Source organism: Gopherus evgoodei, chromosome 9, assembly GCF_007399415.2.
Source record: "Gopherus evgoodei ecotype Sinaloan lineage chromosome 9, rGopEvg1_v1.p, whole genome shotgun sequence".
In the NCBI taxonomy this organism is placed as follows: domain Eukaryota; kingdom Metazoa; phylum Chordata; order Testudines; family Testudinidae; genus Gopherus; species Gopherus evgoodei.
This window is the reverse complement of record NC_044330.1, coordinates 67,100,670-67,121,434: the sequence shown is the minus strand read 5'-3', so window position 1 is coordinate 67,121,434 and position 20,765 is coordinate 67,100,670. Positions and strand designations below refer to the sequence as shown.

General features: G+C 52.1%; 1 protein-coding gene across 6 annotated transcripts in view; it reads left to right on the top strand.

Annotated features, from left to right (window-relative positions):
- Positions 1–13,357: 13,357 nt before the first annotated feature.
- Positions 13,358–20,765, top strand: part of KLF8 (Kruppel like factor 8) — a 96,667-nt gene continuing 89,259 nt past the window's right edge. For 2 of the 6 annotated variants that reach the window (XM_030576569.1, XM_030576568.1), the window contains exon 1: positions 13,361–14,198. Coding sequence is in view for 2 of the 6 variants with exons in the window: in XM_030576566.1 (XP_030432426.1) it covers positions 14,172–14,198 (27 nt within the window). In the remaining 4 variants the exon portion in view is untranslated. Of the gene's footprint in view, positions 14,199–20,765 lie in introns of all 6 variants that reach the window. The other 4 variants (XM_030576566.1, XM_030576571.1, XM_030576572.1 and 1 more) reach the window with 4 other exon arrangements.

Sequence of the window (20,765 nt, the reverse complement as noted above, 5' to 3'; positions counted from 1 at the left end):
ACAAGAGAGTGGTCAAAGGTAGATACATTAGCTCCAGGTTAAGCAGTTCCCTTTTCCCTGGGTAAGATAAGAGGGACTATTCCAGAACACTCAGAAACTTTCTAGAACTAATTAAGGCAGGCAGGCTAATTAGGACACCTGTAGCCAATTGGGAAGTTACTAGAATTAATTTAAGGCTAATCAGGACACCTGGTATAAAAAGGCACTCACTCAAGTTAGTGATGTGTGCGTAAGGAGCTGGGAGTGAGAGGACGTGCTGCTGGAGGACTGAGGAGTACAAGCATTAACAGACATCAGGAGGAAGGTCCTGTGGTGAGGACAAAGAAGATGTTGGGAGGAGGCCATGGGGAAGTAGCCCAAGGAATTGTAGCTGTTGTGTAGCTGTTCCAGAAAGCACTCTAGACAGCTGCAGTTCACAGGGCCCTGGGCTGGAACCCGGGTTAGAGGGCGGGCCTGGGTTCTCCCCAAAACCTCCCAACTCTGATCCAACACAGAAAGATCTCTGAGGCTAGCACAATCCACCAATAAGCGTAGGACCCACCAAGATAGAGGAGGACCTTTATCACAACTGCTTCAGGTAAAATAAACAAATAGATTTATTAACTACAAAAGATAGATTTTAAGTGATTATAAGTCAACGAATAACAAGTCAGATTTGGTCAAATGAAATAAAAGCAAAACACATTCTGAGCTGATCTTAACACTTTCAGTGCCCTTGTAAACTTAGATATATGCGTCCCTGTGGGTACATTCGGGGTATTCTGGGCACTGAGACAGTGACACTTGGCTCTGCCTGTGTCGTCGTAACGAGGTTCTGATCTGGTACTCTTCTCCGGTCTCTGCTTCCCTCACCCTTGCACCTTTGATTTTGGCCAATGACGCCTGTAGAGGTGTGGTTGCTGCATCCTCCCTACCCATTTGCTCTAGCACTGTCACCTCTCCTTAAGGTAGTGGTTGCCACCCTTACTGCCAATCCATATCGCAGGGCTGCAGGGAAACTATTTCTGCTCCAGCTGAAACATCCGTTGCCAAGGAAACGACTTGCTCTGGGTGCTCCTTTCTCGGGAAATATATCCCCGCCAAGCTCTCTGGTTAATTATTTGCCTCAGGAAAAGAAATAGCATCTGCCCAGCTCCAGCTCTGATGCAGACCCTTGGGGGAGGTGAGGGTGGGGGGTGCAATTCTGAATTCTTGTCACAAAATGAACCTCAGGTACCTGCCCTGTTTGAGAGGCCATGTTGTCTAGTGGTGACAGCCAGGTGGGCAGCTGTCAAGACTTCTGGGTTCCATTCCCCTGACTCATCATGTGATTTTGGGCACCTCTCTGTACCTTAGTGAGCTTGTTGGCAGAATTTCTACATTCATTTAGACCTAGCATTGTAGCAATTGGACACACTCATTACAGTAATGCTAACACTGCAGAGGGAATTTAAATGTCCACAGTCGCTTTTCAGCCTCATAGACAGTGGGATCTCCTCACTAGCCCAGAAGCATCCTGGACTCCCTTATGTTCTGAACGACTCTGGTGCCCCCCTGAGAATGGAAGGGCATTGTTGGGGTGGTGGGGGATGCCCTTGTGGAATGCTCTGTTACCACTTATTCCAGGCCAGCATATGGCACATATCAAGTGTATCATGGGCATTGGCAATGCCTCAGAAACATCCACTGTTGGAGACAGGAGACCAGACTAGAAGAACCACTGTCCTGCTCCAAAACAGCTGTGTGCCTATGCCCATCCTAGGTAAATCTATGTGGTTCAGATTCTAAAGCCAAGGAGGTAAGTCAGTAGCTGAGGACTGGGATAGCCTATGTCATTGTCTGCTAGGCCTGAGGTTACTCTCCTGGGATACGATGTCTGGGATATAGTTTCATGCACTTCTAAAGGTAAACAGAAACCCAAACACATGGTATTACCCTGCCTGGCCCAGACCTCAGCTCTACTAGTGATCGAGGTTGCTGAAAAGCTACCCCAGGCTCGCTCTGTTCTTGAAGCTGTGCTGCTCTCTAGTGGCCATGAGCATTAATGACAGCAGGAGACCTACCCTGTGTGGAGAAGGCGTGGTTAAGGACAAGAAGGAAAGAAGCTAAGGCGATGTGCCTTGGTCAGTCATTCCCAGGAGGCACAGGGCGCTGCCATGTCTAGCAGCAGAGCTTGCCCATCCTGATCCATCACCATGTGTGGTGTAGAGAAGGGTCCAAACAGCAGATCAGATTTCCCCTCCCCTGAATGTTGGGGAAATCTAGACTTGGATCCGGAACTAGATCTGGCCTTTGCATTTCTGGCTATCTGAGCTCCACTGGCTCCAGATCTGCACTCCTTGACTAAGGGCCCATTGGTCCTAGCAGGCACATCTTCAGGAGCTATTACACAGAGGTGTGTGCAAGGCCTTTTCTAGCTAAGGAGGTAGAATACTTCTGCCCTCTCCTGGAGCTGGCAGGTGGCCCAGTAGAACCTGGGGTGAGCTCTGGCGATGAAGGGCAGAAATCCTGACACCCGTGCTGAATGGTTGTGCTGTTTTTGAGGAATAACACCCACTCCCCGCTCATTGTACTGCAGAATGCAAAGGGGCCCGGGTGACAGGTTATAAACTTTCATGGCTAGGTGCTTGGGCTCAGGTGTGCCATTGATCACATGTGGCTCTCAGTATCTTCCTTTATCCTCACAAAACTACCCTCTAGTTTATCACGGCTGCTGTTCTGTGCTTTGGACAGGTTTGCTGGGGCAGCTGGGCAGAAGGCCTGGCCTGGAAGGGCAGGATAGAGGCTCCCACAGCCATCCAGCTGCAGATCCAGGGCCGCCAAGAGGGTTCAGGGGGCCTGGGGTCTTCGGTGGCAGGGGACCACGCCGGCACTTAGGTGGCGGGTCCTGGGGCAGAAGAACCCCCCGCCGCCAATTTGCTGCCGAAGACCTGCCCCGGGACCTGCCGCCGAAGTGCCGGAAGGATCCCGTGCCATGAGTCTTCGGGGCACTTCGGCAGTGGGTCCCAGAGTGGAAGGACCTCCCGCCACCAAATTGCCAATGACGACCCAGAGCGGAAGAAGCTCCGAGGGCCTGGGCCCCGCAAGAGTTTTCCAGGGCCCCCAGGGCGAGTGAAGGACCCCATTCCAGGGGCCCCGAAAAACTCTTGTGGGGGCCTGGGGCAAATTGCCCCTCTTGCCCCCCCCCCCCCGCTCTGGGTGGCCCTGTGCAGAGCTGGAGCAGGCAGGAAGCTGAGAAGGAGTGAGAGGGGAGTACAGGGAAGTGCTGGGGTGGCTCACTGTGGCACATGCAGCTTCTGAACAGCACCTGGGATGTATGGGGATGGTGTGGCCTTCCAGGGGGAGGCTAGTAGGACAGAAGGTCTTAAAGGGAAGCCTAAGGGAGGAAGCCAGAGTTACCCTAGGAAGCGGGATGAGTTTGGACTCTAGTTCAGGTCTTGTCTCCACAGAGAATGCATAAGGACTCGGGCCCAAATCCTCAAAGGTATTGAGGTGCCTAATTCCCTTTAATTTAAACCTTTGAGGATCTGGGCCTCAGTCTGCTCCGCAGGCCATCAAGCTGCAAGATGGAGCCTTTCATGTGCTTGTGAGCTGTGTGTGAACCGCAGCTTTTGCTGTTTCCTAGTCCATGGCCCTCCGCCCCCAGGATCCTGCAGTGAGGTGGCAACGCTGAACTTGTAACAGCACAACCATTTCCATGGCAACACCAGATACAATTGGAGCTCTCTGACTGGCTGTCGGTGATATCACTTATGTGCAGTGCATGAATCTCCACATTTAGAGGGAGGTTTTCCCAAGTTGGCGCAACATGCCTGGCTTCTGCATGGCACGCGCTGATCTGCCAGCCCAGTGCGTGGCTCTGTGTCTGGGATGCACTGAGAAGAGGAGGGCATTAGGAAGTGGGAATAAAGACGGTGTGTCAGGAGGAGGCCACAGACCTCTGTATAGAGATGGGCATGAACCTGCACCTGGATCCAAACCCACTGGAACGTCAAGGAAATTCAGATCTGCATGTGAAGTGGGAGCTCTGTCTTGTCTCTGGTTTCTGAGACTGCTGAAGTGGGTACCTGGGCTCTTGACAAAACCTCCATGCTCTGAGCCCAGCTCATGCACTGTGACAGGTAGGGATGGGTGAAATAGTGCATGCCCCTTCCAGATGCCAGAGCCTGCAAATACAGGGAGGGGAACATGTGGCCTAAGAATTACATAGGGGGTTTCCGGGGGTTTGTTAGCCCTGGGCCATGGTTACCTTTATTCTCTCCTGGCTAATAATCACAGATGCATTCTCACATTCAGGACTAGTTACCTACAGGGCTGAGCATCAGGGAAGCTGAGGTGCCTGTCTGGTCCCCATCACAATAGCATCACTTCATAGTCACCAATGGATTTATCCTTGCAACACTCCTGCCCCATGCTGCACTATTATCCCCATCTTACAGACGGGTAACAGACAGACTAAGAGACTCGCCCAAGGGCAGAGTAGGGAATTGAACCCAGGTCAGCACCCAAACCACTAGGCCATCCTTCCTCTCTACCTCCCTGTGCCAGGCGAGATGAGCATGGTGCTATATCCATGCAGAGCCCACAGCTGCAGGGTGCAGAAAGGCAGAGAGCCTGAAATTCCTGCAGGCAATATACAGAGTCTGTTTCCCTAGAATAAAGTGGGGAAATGGGACCTCAGCCCAGGGGTGCCAGAACGGGGAGCTAGGGGGGCATGCCCTCCCACTTTTTATGGGTGGAAGAGTGAGTGATGAGCGGAAAGGGGTGGAGAGGAGTGAGCAGAGGTGGGGTCTTGGGGGAAAAGGCAGTGAGGGAGTGGGTCCTTTGGAGAAGAGGCGGTGTGGGGACGGAATCTTGGGTGAAGAGGCAGTGTAGGGGCGGAGTCTTGGGGGAAGGGGTGGTGTGGAGGCAGGGCAGGGCCCCAGTTCAGGCATCTGTGACTCCCCTGCTTTTAGAGTGCTTCCGCCTCTCTTCCCTCAGCCCTTCCCCTGGGGATATTAAGAGGGCACAGGGACCAGCTCGTCCTATATATCTGTGATGCCCTTAGAGTGAGGAAGGCACAATTGCTGAAACTGGATATTCCTGGCAAGACTATTGACTTTAAAATTGACTCAGGAGCTGATGTCACAGGACTATCACCTTGACCGAAGTCATGTGACTCAGCTCTGACTAGCCATGGAGGTATTCTGAACTGCCTGGGCCGGTGTGCCACAGAAACAGCTTACAAATACTTTGCATTCAGCTATGCATCCAAACCGCTGGTGGATGGAAAATTGGGTTTCTGGCCAAGTGTGGATTTTGGCAGAAGGCATTTGCTTGCCTGGAAACCTTTGGCCTTTCGTGGAAATAAGGTTTTTCCAACAAAAAGCTGACAGTTTCCCCCGGGGAAGCCCACCATTTTCTGATCAGCCCTCTTTAGCAGTAATGAATTGCACACTGACATGATGGCATGGAGATGGGTACTTTGGGCTTTCTGAGGGAGAGCAAAGGCTGGCTCCTCGGTTGCTGAGAGTCAGAGTAGCTCCATGGGCCTACATGAGTGGAATTCAACAGCACTATCTGTGGTTTCTCTCTAGATCTGTTTTCCTCATCTGTTGAGCTGGTTGGATTTCCCACCCAGTGCCCTCCCTGCAGAAGGCAGAGGCTGGGATTCTCCATGGGGGTTCCCTGAGGGCATGGAGGCTTGGTCATTTGTGTTAAAGCTTCCTCACTCAGGCCTCCAGATCCCATCAACCCTGTCAGCTAGGACAACTGAGTCATCTCCAATTCCATCAGGGTCCTGGGTGGAGATGATGCCCATCCAGCTCTGCTGTAGCCCATCACAAACTACAAGAACGCAGAGAACCCCGGGGAGCCACCAGATCAGGGTTTTCCCTACTGGTGAGGCTTCTTAAGAAAAGAGATGAAGCCTCTTCACCTGGCCTGAACACCGGGGTTCATTCTCCTTGTTTGTCTCTCTCCTCCATTTTGGATCCTGCCCCTGCCACTCCTCCTCCTTTACCTTCTTGCTGTCCCACTCTCTGCCTTCAACCCAAAGCTCAACAGCCCCTGAACTCTCTGGCCCTGGTTTAAATCAGGAGTGACTCCCGTTGGTGTAAATGGTAGAGTAAGAGCCCCTCTGCAGGGGAAGACTCTGTCTTTTAGTTCCAACTCTCCTCCCCATTCCCCATATATTCAGATCGCCAGTAGATTTGTGCCTTTTACCTTTAAACTCTCCTCCCCCATCCAGCCCCAGTGCATTTGCACACGCCTGTGTTTCTCTTGCACTATCTGATCATTAGCGAAAAGAATTTATAGCAACTGAGCAAAGCCAGGTGCTCTCTCTGCCCCTCCCTGCCCCACCCGTGCCCTTCCTCCAACTCCACAGTACCGACTAATCTCACCCTCACCCAGGGTGTGGCGAGCTTGCTAGATAGCACCAGATCCCAGAGCAGCTGCACCGGGCCCAAGGCTAAGTGGCTACAACAGGCTAGGCATGGCACTGCCACAGCTGCCAGGGCATGAGGCTAGAGTGAGAAGCTTTCACTTCAAGAACAAATGGTAAATCAAGTGGTATAGGGAGGGGACAACAGTCAGAATACTTTTGCCTAGCCTAGGTGGCACAGGCACTGACATTTTTTTTTGCTGGTGGGTGCTCCACTCTGCTCTTTTCTCTGCCCCCATGTGAGTTGGGGGGAAGAGGCTGACTGGGAGGCGGGGCAGAGCATGGGCAGGGCCTCGGGGGAAGAGGAGGAATGGGGAGGGGTGGAGTGCAGCTGGGGCCTCGGGTGTAAGGTTGCCAGGTGTCCGGTTTTCGACCGGAACACCTGGTTGAAAAGGGACCCTGGCAGCTCGGCCATTAAAAGTCCAGTTGGTGGCACAGGCAGGCTCCCTACCTAACTCCGCATGACTGCTGGGAAGCTGCCGGCATCACGCTCTGGCTCCTAGGCGGCCAATGGGGGCTGAGGGGGCAGTGCCTGCAGGTGCGGGCAGTGCACACAGCTATGCGGTTGCACCTCTGCCTAGTAGCCAGTGGGAGATGTCACTGCTTCCCAGGAGCTGCATGAGGTAAATGCTGCCTGGAGCCTGTACCCCTCACCCCCTCCTGCACCCCAACCCCCTGCCCCAGCCTTGATCCAACTCCAGTGCCGTGAACCCCGCATTTCTAACCCCACCCCTGAGCCCACACCCTATACTCCCTCCTGCACCCCCACCCCCTGCCTCAGCCTGGAGCCCACTCCCACACCCCTGCCCCAGCTGGAATCCCCTCCCACAACCTGAACCTCTCATCTCCAGCCCTACTGAAGAGCCTACACCCCCAGCCAGAGCCCTCACCCCCTCCTGCACCCCAACCCCTTGTCCCAGCCTGGTGAAAATGAGCGAGTGAATGAGGGTTGGGCAGAGTGAGCAATGGAGGGAGGGGGGATGGAGTGAGCGGGGGGTGTGGCCTGCAAGAAGGGGTGGTGCAGGGGGTGAGGCAAGGGTGTTCAGTTTTCTGCAAATAGAAAGTTGACAACCCTACTTGGGGGAAGAGGCTGAGTACGGGCAGGGCAGAGCATGAATAGGGCCTTAGGGGGAAGACGCTGAGCAGGGGCAGAGTGCGGGCAGGGACTCGGGAGGAAGAGGCTGAACAGGTGCAGGGTGGAGCGCGAGTGGGGCCTTGGGGGAAAGGCACTGTGGATGTAGGTTCAGGACAGAGTGCAGGCGGGGCCTCGGGAAGGAGGAGGCTGAGCAGGGCTGGGTCCTCATTGCAGAGGGGGGGCAGGGCCACGGTCCATGCAACAAGGCTCACAAAAGATTAAGCTGGCCCTGCAGGTGCTGAGCACCCCCTATTTTTTTTCGGTGTGTGCATGAGCCCCAAAGTACCCACAGAGTCGATGCCTATGCTAGGTGGTACATTCCAATAGGGTGAGGTAAGGACCAATCTTACAACATTCCACAGCAGATCGATGGTCCAATTCGCCAGGTTTCCTGGCTCTGCCACTGAGCAGCACTGGAGGGTTCATGGTCAGGTTTATTATTTGTATTTCCACAGTGCTGAGCAGCCCTAGTCATGGGGCAACTTTCCCTTGTGTTAGGCGCTGCACAGACATAGAATAAAAAGACTGCCCCCACCCCCAAAGCGCTTGCAAGCTGCGTATAAGATAAGTGACAAGAGATGGATCCAGATAGACCAACTGGAGAGTACAAGACAACCCTGAGACACTCTTGGTCAGCTTGATGGGCAGTGAGCTCAGCATGCCTGCAGCCTCGCTGTCGTCAAGTTTTCTCTAGCTGTCACGGCATAGGCGAGTTCTAAGGAGGGGTTTGAAGGGATGCTAAGGCAGCTTTGCAGAAGTGTATGGGGTGCTTCTCCCACACACAAAGAGGCCTGTCTGGATATTTAACAAGTGGGCAATGGAGGCTGCCATCATGGGCCCACCAGAGGTGAGCGTTGAGTGCACGTAACCCCCTTCCCACTGCACCTGAGTGCAATGCTTTCCCTGGGGTGCCTCCCTCCTGACCCACAGCTGAGATCGCTACCATTGGCACTTGCCCTAGAGCACGAGGAGTGGGTCTCTGAGCTCAGCTGACCATGAATGCAGATGTTGCTCTTGAGAGTGACAGGTCCTTTCTGGAATCAGCCCAAGCTATTGGTAGCAGCAGGAAGTGCCCCAGGTGAATGCTGTGCTCCTGAACGTGTCCCAGGGAGCTGACTCTGCCCACCAGAATGGGTGTGGGTCTTTTCACATTCTCACTGAACAACCCCTCCCCAATGTCCGCAGCCCCTGTTGTTGGGACATGGAAAAACCTGGAGTGAAGCGCAGGTCCCCTGCAAAGTGGTGCTGAGCACACAGCTGCACAGTTACTGGGGACTTTCACAGGCCATGATGTTGAAGATACGGTGTCCTAGGCTTTGTGAGAACTACACAAATCTGTGACTTGAGTCATGAGCTTTATTAATCATGGCTATCCGCACATCATGGACCCTCACTCAAATCCCATCTCATCCTACACCAGGCTCAGTGTAAAACCTGGATGGCTTCACAAAGGGCCAAGATCTTCTTTGGTTGTTCCCAGTCAGGAATCTGGATGTGACATCTCCAAGTCTGGCTCATTCCACTGCTGCTGCGAGGATACTGCCCTCACAAACACGGCTGGATCAGCAAGCCAAGAACACAAGATAGCTGAGGTCTGAGGGGACAGGCTGGAAGGAAATGGAAGTCTCTCACTCCAGACCCATGTTCGATCAACCTGTAAATATCACACACTCTACTTACTGTTATGGCTGCATGGGGGGATTTGGAAGGTAGCACAGATTACAGAGACCCACCCAAGAGCAGTAGAGGGACTTTCCTCCTTCAAAGCTATTTCAGTCCACTTGTTACTCTGCTCGTTGCAGGTCTCTGTAGGCCCATCCTGAGCTGGCCTGCCTTTGTCAGACATGCATGCTCAAAGAGGGGAGCCATCAGATGAGCAGGCAACAGATGAACACAGGGTACCCCACAATCAGGGAGTGTGCTAAATGGAACCTGCCAACTAAGGCCTTCAACCATGCTTCCTGTGACTGTGATCTCAAGAGACCCCAGGGCACTTTTCATAAACCTGTGGTGTAGCTAATCCCATTGTCTTGCCTGGATTCTCTGTATGATTATTACTTCTTGTAGCAGGGTGCTGGTGCAAGGCACCTAATTAGCCCCTGCTCAGCCAGCCCCAGTCAAGGGAAATTGATTGAGGCTGGAGAGAAGTGTGGTGCCCGGCCTTTAGAACTGGCTGCACCTGTGGGCCTGAGGCTTCAAGGGCTATAAAGGCCGGCTGGCAGCCAGAAGAGAGGGAGATGGCCAGGGGAAGGTCAGTCTCCAGGCTGAGGGAGGACTCTGGGTGGGAGAGGAGATTGTCAGGCCTGCAAGCTCTGAAAAATAGTATCACTGGTGGTGGGAGAAATGTGTAAATAAAGCCATGGGTGGGGCAGAAAGAGAAGCCTCTTTGTGCTTTATTGGGGCAGCAGAGGCCCCCAGGAAGAGGTGTGGGCAGGGGACCCTGTTACACTTCTATTGAGCTGAGATTCTCCCTTCAGTTTGACCTGAAAGAGTTTTTATTTACTTCCCCTCCTGAAAATCATGGCGTGTCATTGCTGTGCTCTCCCCCACCCCCAGAAGTGGCTGCAGTTCAGTTGTTCATGGATCAAATGACTCCCTTTTGCATGCTGAAAGGGAGGTCTTCTGGCCAGTTACTGCTCTGCCTTATTGTCCTGGCAGACAAAGTCCACATCAGTGGAGATCTGGGTGAAGGAATGGCCTGTTAATTACCCCAGGCAGCAGGATTTGGATGTTAAATGCAACCAAAGTTTCAATGGAGTCCAAGGGCAATAAGCTACATTAAGCGGGCGGTTCCCTTAACAATAGTGCAGTGTTGGTGCCAATGATTCCACCCAGTCTCCATGGCCCATTCACTCCTTGGCCTCGCTACTGTACCAAGAGAACTCCTTAGTGCCAGCAGTTCTGTTATGGAGTCACCTGTCTCAGATAATTTCATATAAACTCCAAGCTGCTGCTAGACAGTCACATTTTTAGGTCTCCACTTTCTATTGCCCAGGGCAGCAGCTGAACCAGTGATCTGGAGGTGAAAGGTTCTGTGTCCTATAGCCAATGACTGACTCCATAGTACACAGCTACTGAATGCAAATCTTTATATGAAAGGCTTGATAGAGCAATGACTGTGTCAAGTTCTCTGGCCTGTTTTATGCAGGAGGTCAGACTAGATGATCAGCATGGTTCCTTCCCATCTGAAATTCTCTGAGGCTATGAAATTACAAGGAAAATTACAACACTTTGTGGGGTTAAAAACATTTTCTCCTGTGTGTCATAAACCCAGACAACACAGCCTGTTAGAGCTTGGTCACCATAAGGCGAGATGAACTCCCGGCATGACCTGGGGAGAATTGCTTGCCTGCTCCTCTGAGCCTGTTTTCCCACTGACCACACCAAGAGAAAGGGGGAGCTGAGGTCCCACAGGTCTGTAACATGTTCTGAGTTCACCAGAGGGTGAAACTGGAAGTGAAACTGACCATACAGCCCTGTCTGGCTTCCACATCCCAGCAAAGCAGCTACAAAGAGTAAACTCATGGCAGGAGGGAGGACAGCAAGCTAGAGGAGTTTAAAGTGTGTTAGGCTTAATTACTAACAGTGGCTGGTCCAGACATAGCCCGCTCCTACTTCTGAGTGCTTTGCACACAGCACCCTGATTGACAGCAGTGCAGAGCATGGACAGATCTATGTGCTGTTCAGCCCGACAGGGCACTTTTAAGCCCTCACCGCTCTTGCAAACTTCCTTAGAAAAGCGACTGAACAAGCACATCTCCAAAGGCCCAGGGTGTTTGCTCGCCTGGCCGGTTCCCCGAGCTTTCCCGGCTTCTCTTAGTGCGAGTTTCAGATGCTGGAAACACCCTTTGTAATGAAATGTGACTTGAGAAATGTATCCATGGCAACAATGAGCCCCCCCACACCCTACCCAGGGCCCCCAGGGCCCCAGCTGCGTCCCCTCCCAGCCATGAGAAAGAACTGTTCCCAGGGGTGAGGCCAGCTTCCCCTCCCAGCCTCAGGAGCCAGATACTGCACTGTCAGCAGCCACATCTGTTGCCCCAGTGGGACAGGGTGAGAACATCTTCCCTCCTCTACTCAGGAACCAGATGCCAGAAGGACAGGGGAAGCAACCCAGCCAAGCCTGCACCTGTTTACCCAGGATCCAGACACCAATTGAGAGAGACAGAGAACACTCCACCTTTCTATCTAGTATCCAGATACCAGTGGGTCAGGGGAGTTGGGCAGAAAGCAGAGGCTGTGGACCAGTTGGACATTCCTGAGCCCTGCAGTTTCATCCCTGGACACCTCCTCAAAAGGACAGAGGTGGTCACAGAGCAATGGGGCAGATGAGTCCCCTCTCCTACCACTTCCTGTGGGCAGCCTCCTCCTCAGAGCTATTGCCAGCTATCTTTCCATTCAGACAAGCCAGCTGGCTGGGGAAGGAGAGCAGCCTTCAGAGCCCTGGGAAGCTGTGACATCAGGAGTGATGGATGGTGGAGGGGTCAGATCCAGAGGGAGATGTGAAGAGGTCACCGGATAACTTGCAGGGGTGGCCATGCGGAGGAAGGACTATCCCACCCAAGAGGTCTTCTGAGGGAAACTCCCCTGGTCTATTACCCCTTACCAGGTGGTTCCCTAAACTGTCCCTCAAGAGGAGATAGTGTGCACTAGTATCCTGGCCAGAGCCCTAGACTGGGATCCAGGAACCCTGGGTTCTTGTCCCGCCTCTGCCATCATCTCACTATGTGACCTCAGGACTAAGTCATTCCAGTCCAGATCCTAGAAGTTAGGAGTCACAAGGGTGCTGGCCTTCCTCTTTCTGTAGTTCAGCTCCCATCTGTGAAAGGAGGTTAATCCACCTCCCGGGGGCTTGGGAGGATCAAATCCATTGACTGTTATGAGGATGATGTCAGTGTCAGGGGGGTGGTGCTGCTGCCACCTTTCTGAGATGTAGAATTGAGGTGTCCTCAGTGGCTAATAATGATTCCTGGGCAATTAGCACCGGATCCTCCATTGTGTGCTGGATGGATTTCAGTTTTGGCAGTTACATGCCACTTGAGTCAAGTGTCACCTGCCTGAGAGCACGGTTTTGCATGGAGCTTGCTTTCAAATAGCCACTAGGATGCACCCCAGAGGCAGGTGAAAGAGATACCCCTTCTGAACACCTGCAAAGTGCCCTCTGCTGAAAGGGGCTACCATGGAAATCAAAGACCTGCACGAGAAGCCTTAGTCTTAGTACAGCTTTAACTAGAAGTCCAGCTTTTAGCCCACCGGGCATTAATTCTCTTGGGCAAGTGAATCATGTGCCAGGATGTCTCAATTTAACTGTCTGCTCCAGCGGAAAGACTAATAAAAGACCATATATGTCTAGCTTGGTCAAGAACAGTAGCATATATAAGGGCACAAGAGCACTCAGGGGAGGCAAAGCAATTTTTGCAGGGAGGGTAAAAACCCATCTGATCTAGGCAGTTTAGCTAGCGTGAGGACACAAGGTTGCATGGGCCATACCGCACCAAGTCACCGGGCTCGGGGGAGCCACGGGGAATCGCTGCCATCCAGCCGCTCTGCAGAGAGCAGCTCCCAAGCTAGCAAGGTGTGAGCGGGCAGCCGGGCTGCTCGAACGCAGGAGAAGCAGATGGAGCTAAAGGGCTAGAAAACAACGCCCCCCGCCCCCTCCCCGGAGCTTGGAGACACCACCCCTGAGCTGGGCACAGACCAGCTTCCTGCTCCTCCCACACCCAGCCCTGGCTTCTGCTCCGTCGCACATGCCCCATCCCCCCTTGAGAAGTGCGCTCTGTTAACGACCCCGGGGTGGGGGAGCTCTCCTTGGACACCCAGTTCCCCAAAGGGCGTGGGAGCAGAGTTCATTGTCCTGATCTAGGCTCAGCGGTGGAAAGTCTCTAGGCTCAGAAGTGGGCGTGGGAGGAGCAGGACAGTGTAGCCTTGGGCCCCACCCGCCCCCCAAATTCAGTGGGAGACGCGTTCACCAGCCCGATGAAACTGAAAGGGGCCGAGCAAGGAGAACTAGCTGCTAGGGTGTTGCAGAGCCGCTCAGTCCGACTCGTGTACAGGAGGTAGGTGGAGTCAGGGAGGGAGTAGCAGCTCCATCTATGCAGCTCCCCCACCCCAAGGAATCACCCCCTACAGAGGCGATCAGGAGAAGGGGTGGGGGCTCCTTCCACCCGCCTCGGGAGGGTCCTGCAGCCTATGCGGACAGCGCTGGGCATTGGCCTTGGGGGCGGCCAAATAAGCCCAGGGGGGAGCCCAAGTTGTGCATTGCAGCTTTAAATGGGCTGGTGATTGACAGGGCATGTAGCAGTGGATGGGGTGGAGCCGCTGGGTGGGGTCAGGGACAGGCAGCTGGTGAAAACGAAAAGAGAGAGGGGGGGGGAGAAAAACAACATTGCCCCCCCACCCCTGCCCCTGTCATCAGCAAACACAAGGCGGGGAAGAGGAGAGGGGGAAGAGGAGGAAGGTTGAGTGGGAGCAGAGCCTTTCCAAGAAGCCCAGAGCCCTCCTCCACCCACCTACTCCACCCTCCCCTCCCTCCAGCACAGCTAAACACCCAGAGCTCGCCCCGTGCCTGCCCGAGCCTAGGGGGAGGCAGAGGGAGGACCCCCCCCGGAGCAAGCCCACGGGGAGCAGGAGGAGATGCACTCCGAGGAGCAGAAAGAGAAAGTAAGTCCTTTTCATTTTGTCTGTGGTTCCCCCCCCATGTGGTCACAGGGTGGAGGGGGAGGATCCACCTTAGGAAACAGCCTCTTTCTTGCAGATCAGCGGGAAGCCTCAGTGTCCCCTGGGGAGGGCTGTGCACACCCAGCCAGAGCACGGGAGCCTCTGCTGTCCCGCGCTCTCAGCCCTGCGGATCAGGGCGCTGCGAAGGGGGTTTGCTTTGGGGATTTTTTTTTAATGCAGTGGACAAGTCAAGGGCTCCATCTTGCCTGGCCTCTTAAAGGGACAGTGCACCGCTTGGGAGGGAAGGAGGGAGAAGTAGGTTGCGCTGGTTGGAAAGTCATTCCAGAAGCACGGGAGAGGGAGTGGAAGCTCCGCTGGTGCGGAGTGAGATCTTTCCTTGCAGTCAGTGACATTGCTGTGCCTGCCCTGCACGGCAGTCTCCCACTGCCCGAGGGGTGATCTGAGGTTCACTGTGAAGTAGGGGGTGCACCCTGCCACGTTCCCTGCCCTCCCACCGTCTGAGCTGCAGATTTAGGAGACAGATTAACCGTGCGTCGCGTGGTTTAACTGCTTCCTGAGTGTGCAGCAGTGACAGCTAGGCACCTATGTGTCTGCCTCTTGTTTGCTTTTGAAGTGCAGTGCAGTAAAGTATGTGTGTGGGTCGCTTATTGATTTGGGCAGTGGCCTGACCTGGCACCCTGGGGGCATGAGTCAGGCTGGCTAGGGTGTCTGGGCACAGAATTTCAGGAGCACAGGGTGGTTGCCACTTGTCCTCTCGGTGTAGATGGCTATTGCACGAGTTAGGTTTCAGACTGAGTCGTTGCAGAGTGTAGCAGTGATGCTGGCAAAGCCAGGTGCCCTGGTCTTGGAGATGGAGCCAAACTGAAGTGAGGGAGAGTGGTGCATATGAAACAGGTGCATCTCAATGGTATATCTTTCAGAGAGCCCACTCTCTGCGTCCTCTGAATTGAGGCCTGCCCTGGGGATAGCAATTTAAAGGATGTCAGTTGAAAGATGGAGGGGGAAAAAGCTAACGTACATGTGTGAATAAATGTGGACTCTAGGCACATCTCTCTTGGCTAAACACTGATGAGAAAACTACTGAGACATATTCGTAGAGAACATTTTATGTCTACATGCTGCCAATCAGTGGTTGGTCCATGTTCTGAAGAGCTTAGGTCCAGATTTTCATAAGTGACTAGTGGTTTTTGTGTCACCAACTTGACTCTTGGAAAATGCTGAGCCACCTGCCCTCTGAAAATCAGTCCTCTTTAGCTGGGCTTCCAAAATCACTAGTCACTTTTGGAAGCCTTGGTTTACAGTCTTTGTTCCAAATCCTGGAATGTGTTCAGAAAACTGGAGACTCATACAGCGATGTGTGTGCCAGGACTTGCAATGTTGTATAGTTCTACAGTTGGAGGTCAACATGAGTTCAGACCTTCTTAATTAGAAGTGTGGTCTAGTGGCTGGACCAAGAGCTAGGAGCAAGTCACACATCCTCTCTGTACCACAATTTCTCTATCCATAAAATAGGGATAATCATTATCTCCTTGCCAGGGGGCTGATTGGGCAACTTAATTTAATTAGAGTATTAGATGATGAAGGTGTGTGTAAGCACATTATAGACTGTGCTGAAACTTTAGTTTTAGGGTTAACTTCTTGGAATTCTTCCATCACCTGGATGGAGAGAGGGAGTTTGTACACAGAAGATTTGAATGGGATCCGAGGTGGGAAGCCTTCCTCCTTAGAAGAAGAGCATGGTGCCTGTTCTCGATTCTTGCATCTGAAGATGATCACTGGTGTTCCATCTCAGTTCTAACAGCGTGTTGAAAGAGAAGTCTAAACTCCTGATGCAGCCTTTATGATCTCACGGGCAAGTATCATTATCTCCATTTCACAGAGGAGAAGAGCCCTGCACTGGGATTCAGGAGATCTCAGGTCCATTCCCAGCTCTGCCACAGACTTTCTGTTTGACCTTGAGCAAGTCAGTCTCCATATGCCTCAGGTCCCTGTGGATGGTAACACTTCAGGGGGTGCTGAGGATCACCTTTTGGTACTATTTGGGTCTGAGTGTTTCACCACAACTGTATAAGTAGGCACAGGAACTCCGACTTCTGCAGTCCTTTTGGTCCACAGTGCTTCAGCTCCCAGTTAGGGACAGGTGGAACTAGTGTAAACAGGAACCAAAGAAATCTATATCCAGAGCAGTCTTAATCGCTGGAGAGCACAAACCTGGAATCCGGACTGCTGAGCCTGCTTGCCAGCATGTCGGATACTTGATGACGTCTTTTGTGATCCTTATGGATGCGTGTCTTGCTTGCACCAGATGTCCTAGCTCAGTCACACCTGTCATCCCACCCTTTGTAATTCACATATACACCTCTGAAGACATTCCACTGTAGCATCCTGGGATCTGAATGATGGACTTGCTACTAGGGTTTAGAATGGGTGTTACCAGAGTTGGTTTCAGTGACCCAGATTCCCTGGTTTGACTGGACCAGGTACATTTCTGTGCATAGTTGGCTCTTGGTGTATAGCACTGTATTTGTTGGGTTAATTAAAAGGTGACTTGTAAAAGATTATGAAAGAAAATATTGGGCTTGTGCCTTCTTTTGTTTGCAGCTTTTTTGATGGAAGAAGGAGGTCAGCAAGCTGTATGTGTTTTAAATCCTGTTCATTTTATTTTTGCCTGTACAGCTTCCCTGGGTTTTCTGGAGGACTTGTTGGGAGATCTCAGAGATGGCTCTATTCCATCTTCATGGAACAGATAATGGATGTTTTAATCTTTCACAAATACTTTCTTTCTCTAGAACGTTAATTGAGCATAGAAGTTTTTAATGGGAGTCAACAAAAAACAAGATTGTGAAACCTCTGCTGATCCCCTCCCCTCAGTTACTTGCCTTTCATACTCATGTGAGGTTGTCATTGCCCTGGTTCTCTCCAATCCTTAACAAATCTGCTCTAGGCAGTGATAGGTGCTGTGGTGGTAGCAAGGAGGAGGCTGGTCTATACTAGTATTCCACAGTTGCTACTGTCAGTGGAGCTGTGCTAGGATGATCACAGACGAACTGCTCTCCAGTCATGTTATCTGCCTGGACATTTCCCAGTGGCACAGTCTCCTGTAACCTCCGCTGGTTTTAATCCTCCTTTCCTTGGTCATGCCAATCTGGTCAGGTGTCTTATCCATTCTTTTTCTACTCTAATCCTTCCATGTTTTAACTTGTCTGTTTCCCCCACCATGACTGTCAAGCATCCTTCCAGCTGCTATGCTGGGGTGGATGTGTCTCTCCCAGTCTGGTTGTTTGGTACTGGCCTCCTGCATTCTGAATCCCACTCTCTGAATACACATTTGTTAGTCTTCATTGTCAGATGCAGAGACTCAGGCCATGTCTACATCTAAAATTTTGCAGCGCTGGTTGTTACAGCTGTATTAGTACAGCTGTATAGGGCCAGCGCTGCAGAGTGGCCACACTTACAGCAACCAGCGCTGCAAGTGGTGTTAGATGTGGCCACACTGCAGCGCTGTTGGGCAGCTTCAAGGGGGGTTCCGGGAACGCGAGAGCAAACCGGGAAAGGAGACCAGCTTCGCCGCGGTTTGCTCTCGCGTTCCCGGAGCCACCCAGCAAACCGCAGGGAAGGAGACCTGCTTGCTCGGGGTTCCGGGAACGAGAGAGCAAATCGGGAAAGGAGACCAGCTTCGCCGCGGTTTGCTCTCGCGTTCCCGGAGCCACCCAGCAAACCGCAGGGAAGGAGACCTGCTTGCTCAGGGCTCCGGGAACGAGAGAGCAAACCGGGAAAGGAGACCAGCTTCGCCGCGGTTTGCTCTCGCGTTCCCGGAGCCACCCAGCAAACCGCAGGGAAGGAGACCTGCTTGCTCGGGGTTCCGGGAACGAGAGAGCAAACCGGGAAAGGAGACCCGCTTCGCCGCGGTTTGCTCTCGCGTTCCCGGAGCCACCCAGCAAACCGCAGGGAAGGAGACCTGCTTGCTCGGGGTTCCGGGAACGAGAGAGCAAATCGGGGAAGGAGACCAGCTTCGCCGCGGTTTGCTCTCGCGTTCCCGGAGCCACCCAGCAAACCGCAGGGAAGGAGACCAGCTTGATTACCAGAGGCTTCCTCCTTCCACGGAGGTCAAGAAAAGCGCTGGTAAGTGTTTACATTGGATTACCAGCACTGGATCACCAGCGCTGGATCCTCTACACCCGAGACAAAACGGGAGTACGGCCAGCGCTGCAAACGGAGTTGCAGCGCTGGTGATGCCCTGCAGGTGTGTACACCTTCAAAGTTGCAGCGCTGTAACTCCCTCACCAGCGCTGCAACTTTCTGATGTAGACAAGCCCAAAGTCTTGCTTTCTGACTTCTAAGCGTTGTGAAGCGTGGTTGCAAGAGGATGAGGCTTGCTTAATGAAATCCCCTCCATAGGAATTTGATTCTAATTCCCGGAATGCCATTAGCAAAAAGGGCAGAACTGAGGCTTTTAAGTTGGTCTTTGGAGAAGCTAGGTTAGCCTTCAAATGAGTGCCCGATTTTATTTACCTGGTCAATGTCTCTCTATGAAATGGCTCATTCGGGAGATAGTATGGTCTAGTGGTTGGGACAGCGGACTAGAATTTGACCTGGGTTCTATTCCCAGATCTGCCACTGACCTGCGGTGTGACCTTGGGCAAGTCACTGTCCCTCTCTGTGCTTTTGGGGCAAAACTGTCACTCACTCTGTCTGTTCAGTGGCTGGGGGGCAGTTGGGTGCTGCTCAGATACAAGTAATGGGTCTCATTTAGCAGGGCTGCCCAGTCATTTCCTCCAGTGACAGAAACCCAAGGAAAGCCTCTCAGTTAATAGAAGTAGAGCCAATTCCAGCTCCCTTGGTTTTTCAGAGGTTTTCTTCAAAGATCGATTGGGTGCCCTTTTTTAATCTCTCTGAAGAAGTCCTAAAAGGTACCGTGACAGAGAGCGAAATGTCCTTGAAAAACCTTACTGAATTAAATTAAAGTATCTGTGGAGTCCAGTATATTAAATACAAAGTTGATGTATGAATGTGGGCTGGGATTCTATGTAACCTCTTGAGGGGGATGTGAGCCCTGGGAATTGTTAGGAATGTCAAGGGACTATACTGAGCTATGGGCCAGACAAGAATGGACTTTTGGACAGTGTCAAGTGGTTTGCCTGGGAATCTCTAGTGGGAGGGGAAGCGAATGTGAATTTTCACCTCTGGTTAGGCAAATGCCCAACCTTTTGAAGCTACTTCCTGAGGAGGGGTCCACTACCTGCTGAGTACCTGGCCCTGGAATCTGAAGATCGAAGGCCAAAGCTGTATGAAGGAAAGATTCATGGGGTGCTAGTTCTGAGCTAAAACCATTTTGATGTAACCACGGGGAAAACTCCTTGGTGGGGTTTGAAGGACCCGTGTTAGAGTTGGGGATGATTAACATGCGTGTAGGTTTTTACTGTTTTTAATACGTTGTCTCTGTAATGCTTTCACCTTAAGAATAAACGTGCTCTGTTAGAAAGAGCTGTGGAGTAGCACATAACCAAGGGCAATTACACTGTTCATAGCCTCTGCAGAGAAAGCAAAGTGCAGACGCTGGCCTGATTAGGCAGATTGGCTTGCTGGGAATAACACAGTTTAGGCAGGGAACTGTGCAACCTGGAAAAACCCCAGTCAGGAGAGGAGAGACATTCTTCTCTGCCTAAGAGAGGTGATGCCTGAGGGGCCAGGAACCTAGACTGGGTGCCCTCAAGGGACCATGGAGGGGGAGCACAGGTGCAGTCACTCTGAATTGTGACCGTGTGTGTGTGTGTGTGTGTGTGTGTATATATATATAATGTGTGTGTGTTTTTTAAATGTTTGGAATATTGAGACTGTCAGATCTAGATTCTTAGTTTTTCTGGAGGACTCGTGGGTTGCTTGGAGATATCTATTTTGAGTTCAGAGGAGCTGAATCTTTTCTTCCACATATGTGTTAGGCATTAGAATTAAACAGGTAGTTTAAAAAAAAAATAATAATAATCCAGAGATTTAAACATTGCTGTCTCTTCCTCTCTGTTGCTCAACTTTCACTTTGTGGATAGGACTGGTTTTGTACTCCTCTATCACAGAGGCTTTCTGGGTTAGACAAGACCTGACTGTCTAATATCTACCCTTCTCTGTTCTAAAGAAGCAAAACAAGGGCATAAGCCCAATTTTCCCGGGTCTCTTCAATAGCATTGCAAATCCTGGAGACTACACGTTCCAACAAGCAATGCTCCATCTTGATCTGTGCTGCCAGGGGCTGCATTGTAAAACTGGCACCTTTGCAACAGATAAACCTTTTGAAATACCCTGTGCTCGTAGCACCATACCTATGGATTCATTCCTGGCGAGTGTAAATGCACGTGGAAGTCATCACTGGCTTGAATGGATTTAAATGAAGGAGATCATCCCAAATGGGACCACTCTCAAGGCTGAGCTACTTGTTTAAGAATTAGATTGCTAGATGCAGTCTTGCCTAGCCTCATGTAGGCAGGAGAGGGAAGCTGGTATGAGAACCTTTGCTGAACTGCTGGCTACTCCTCCCAAGGCAGGTACCTCCTAGCC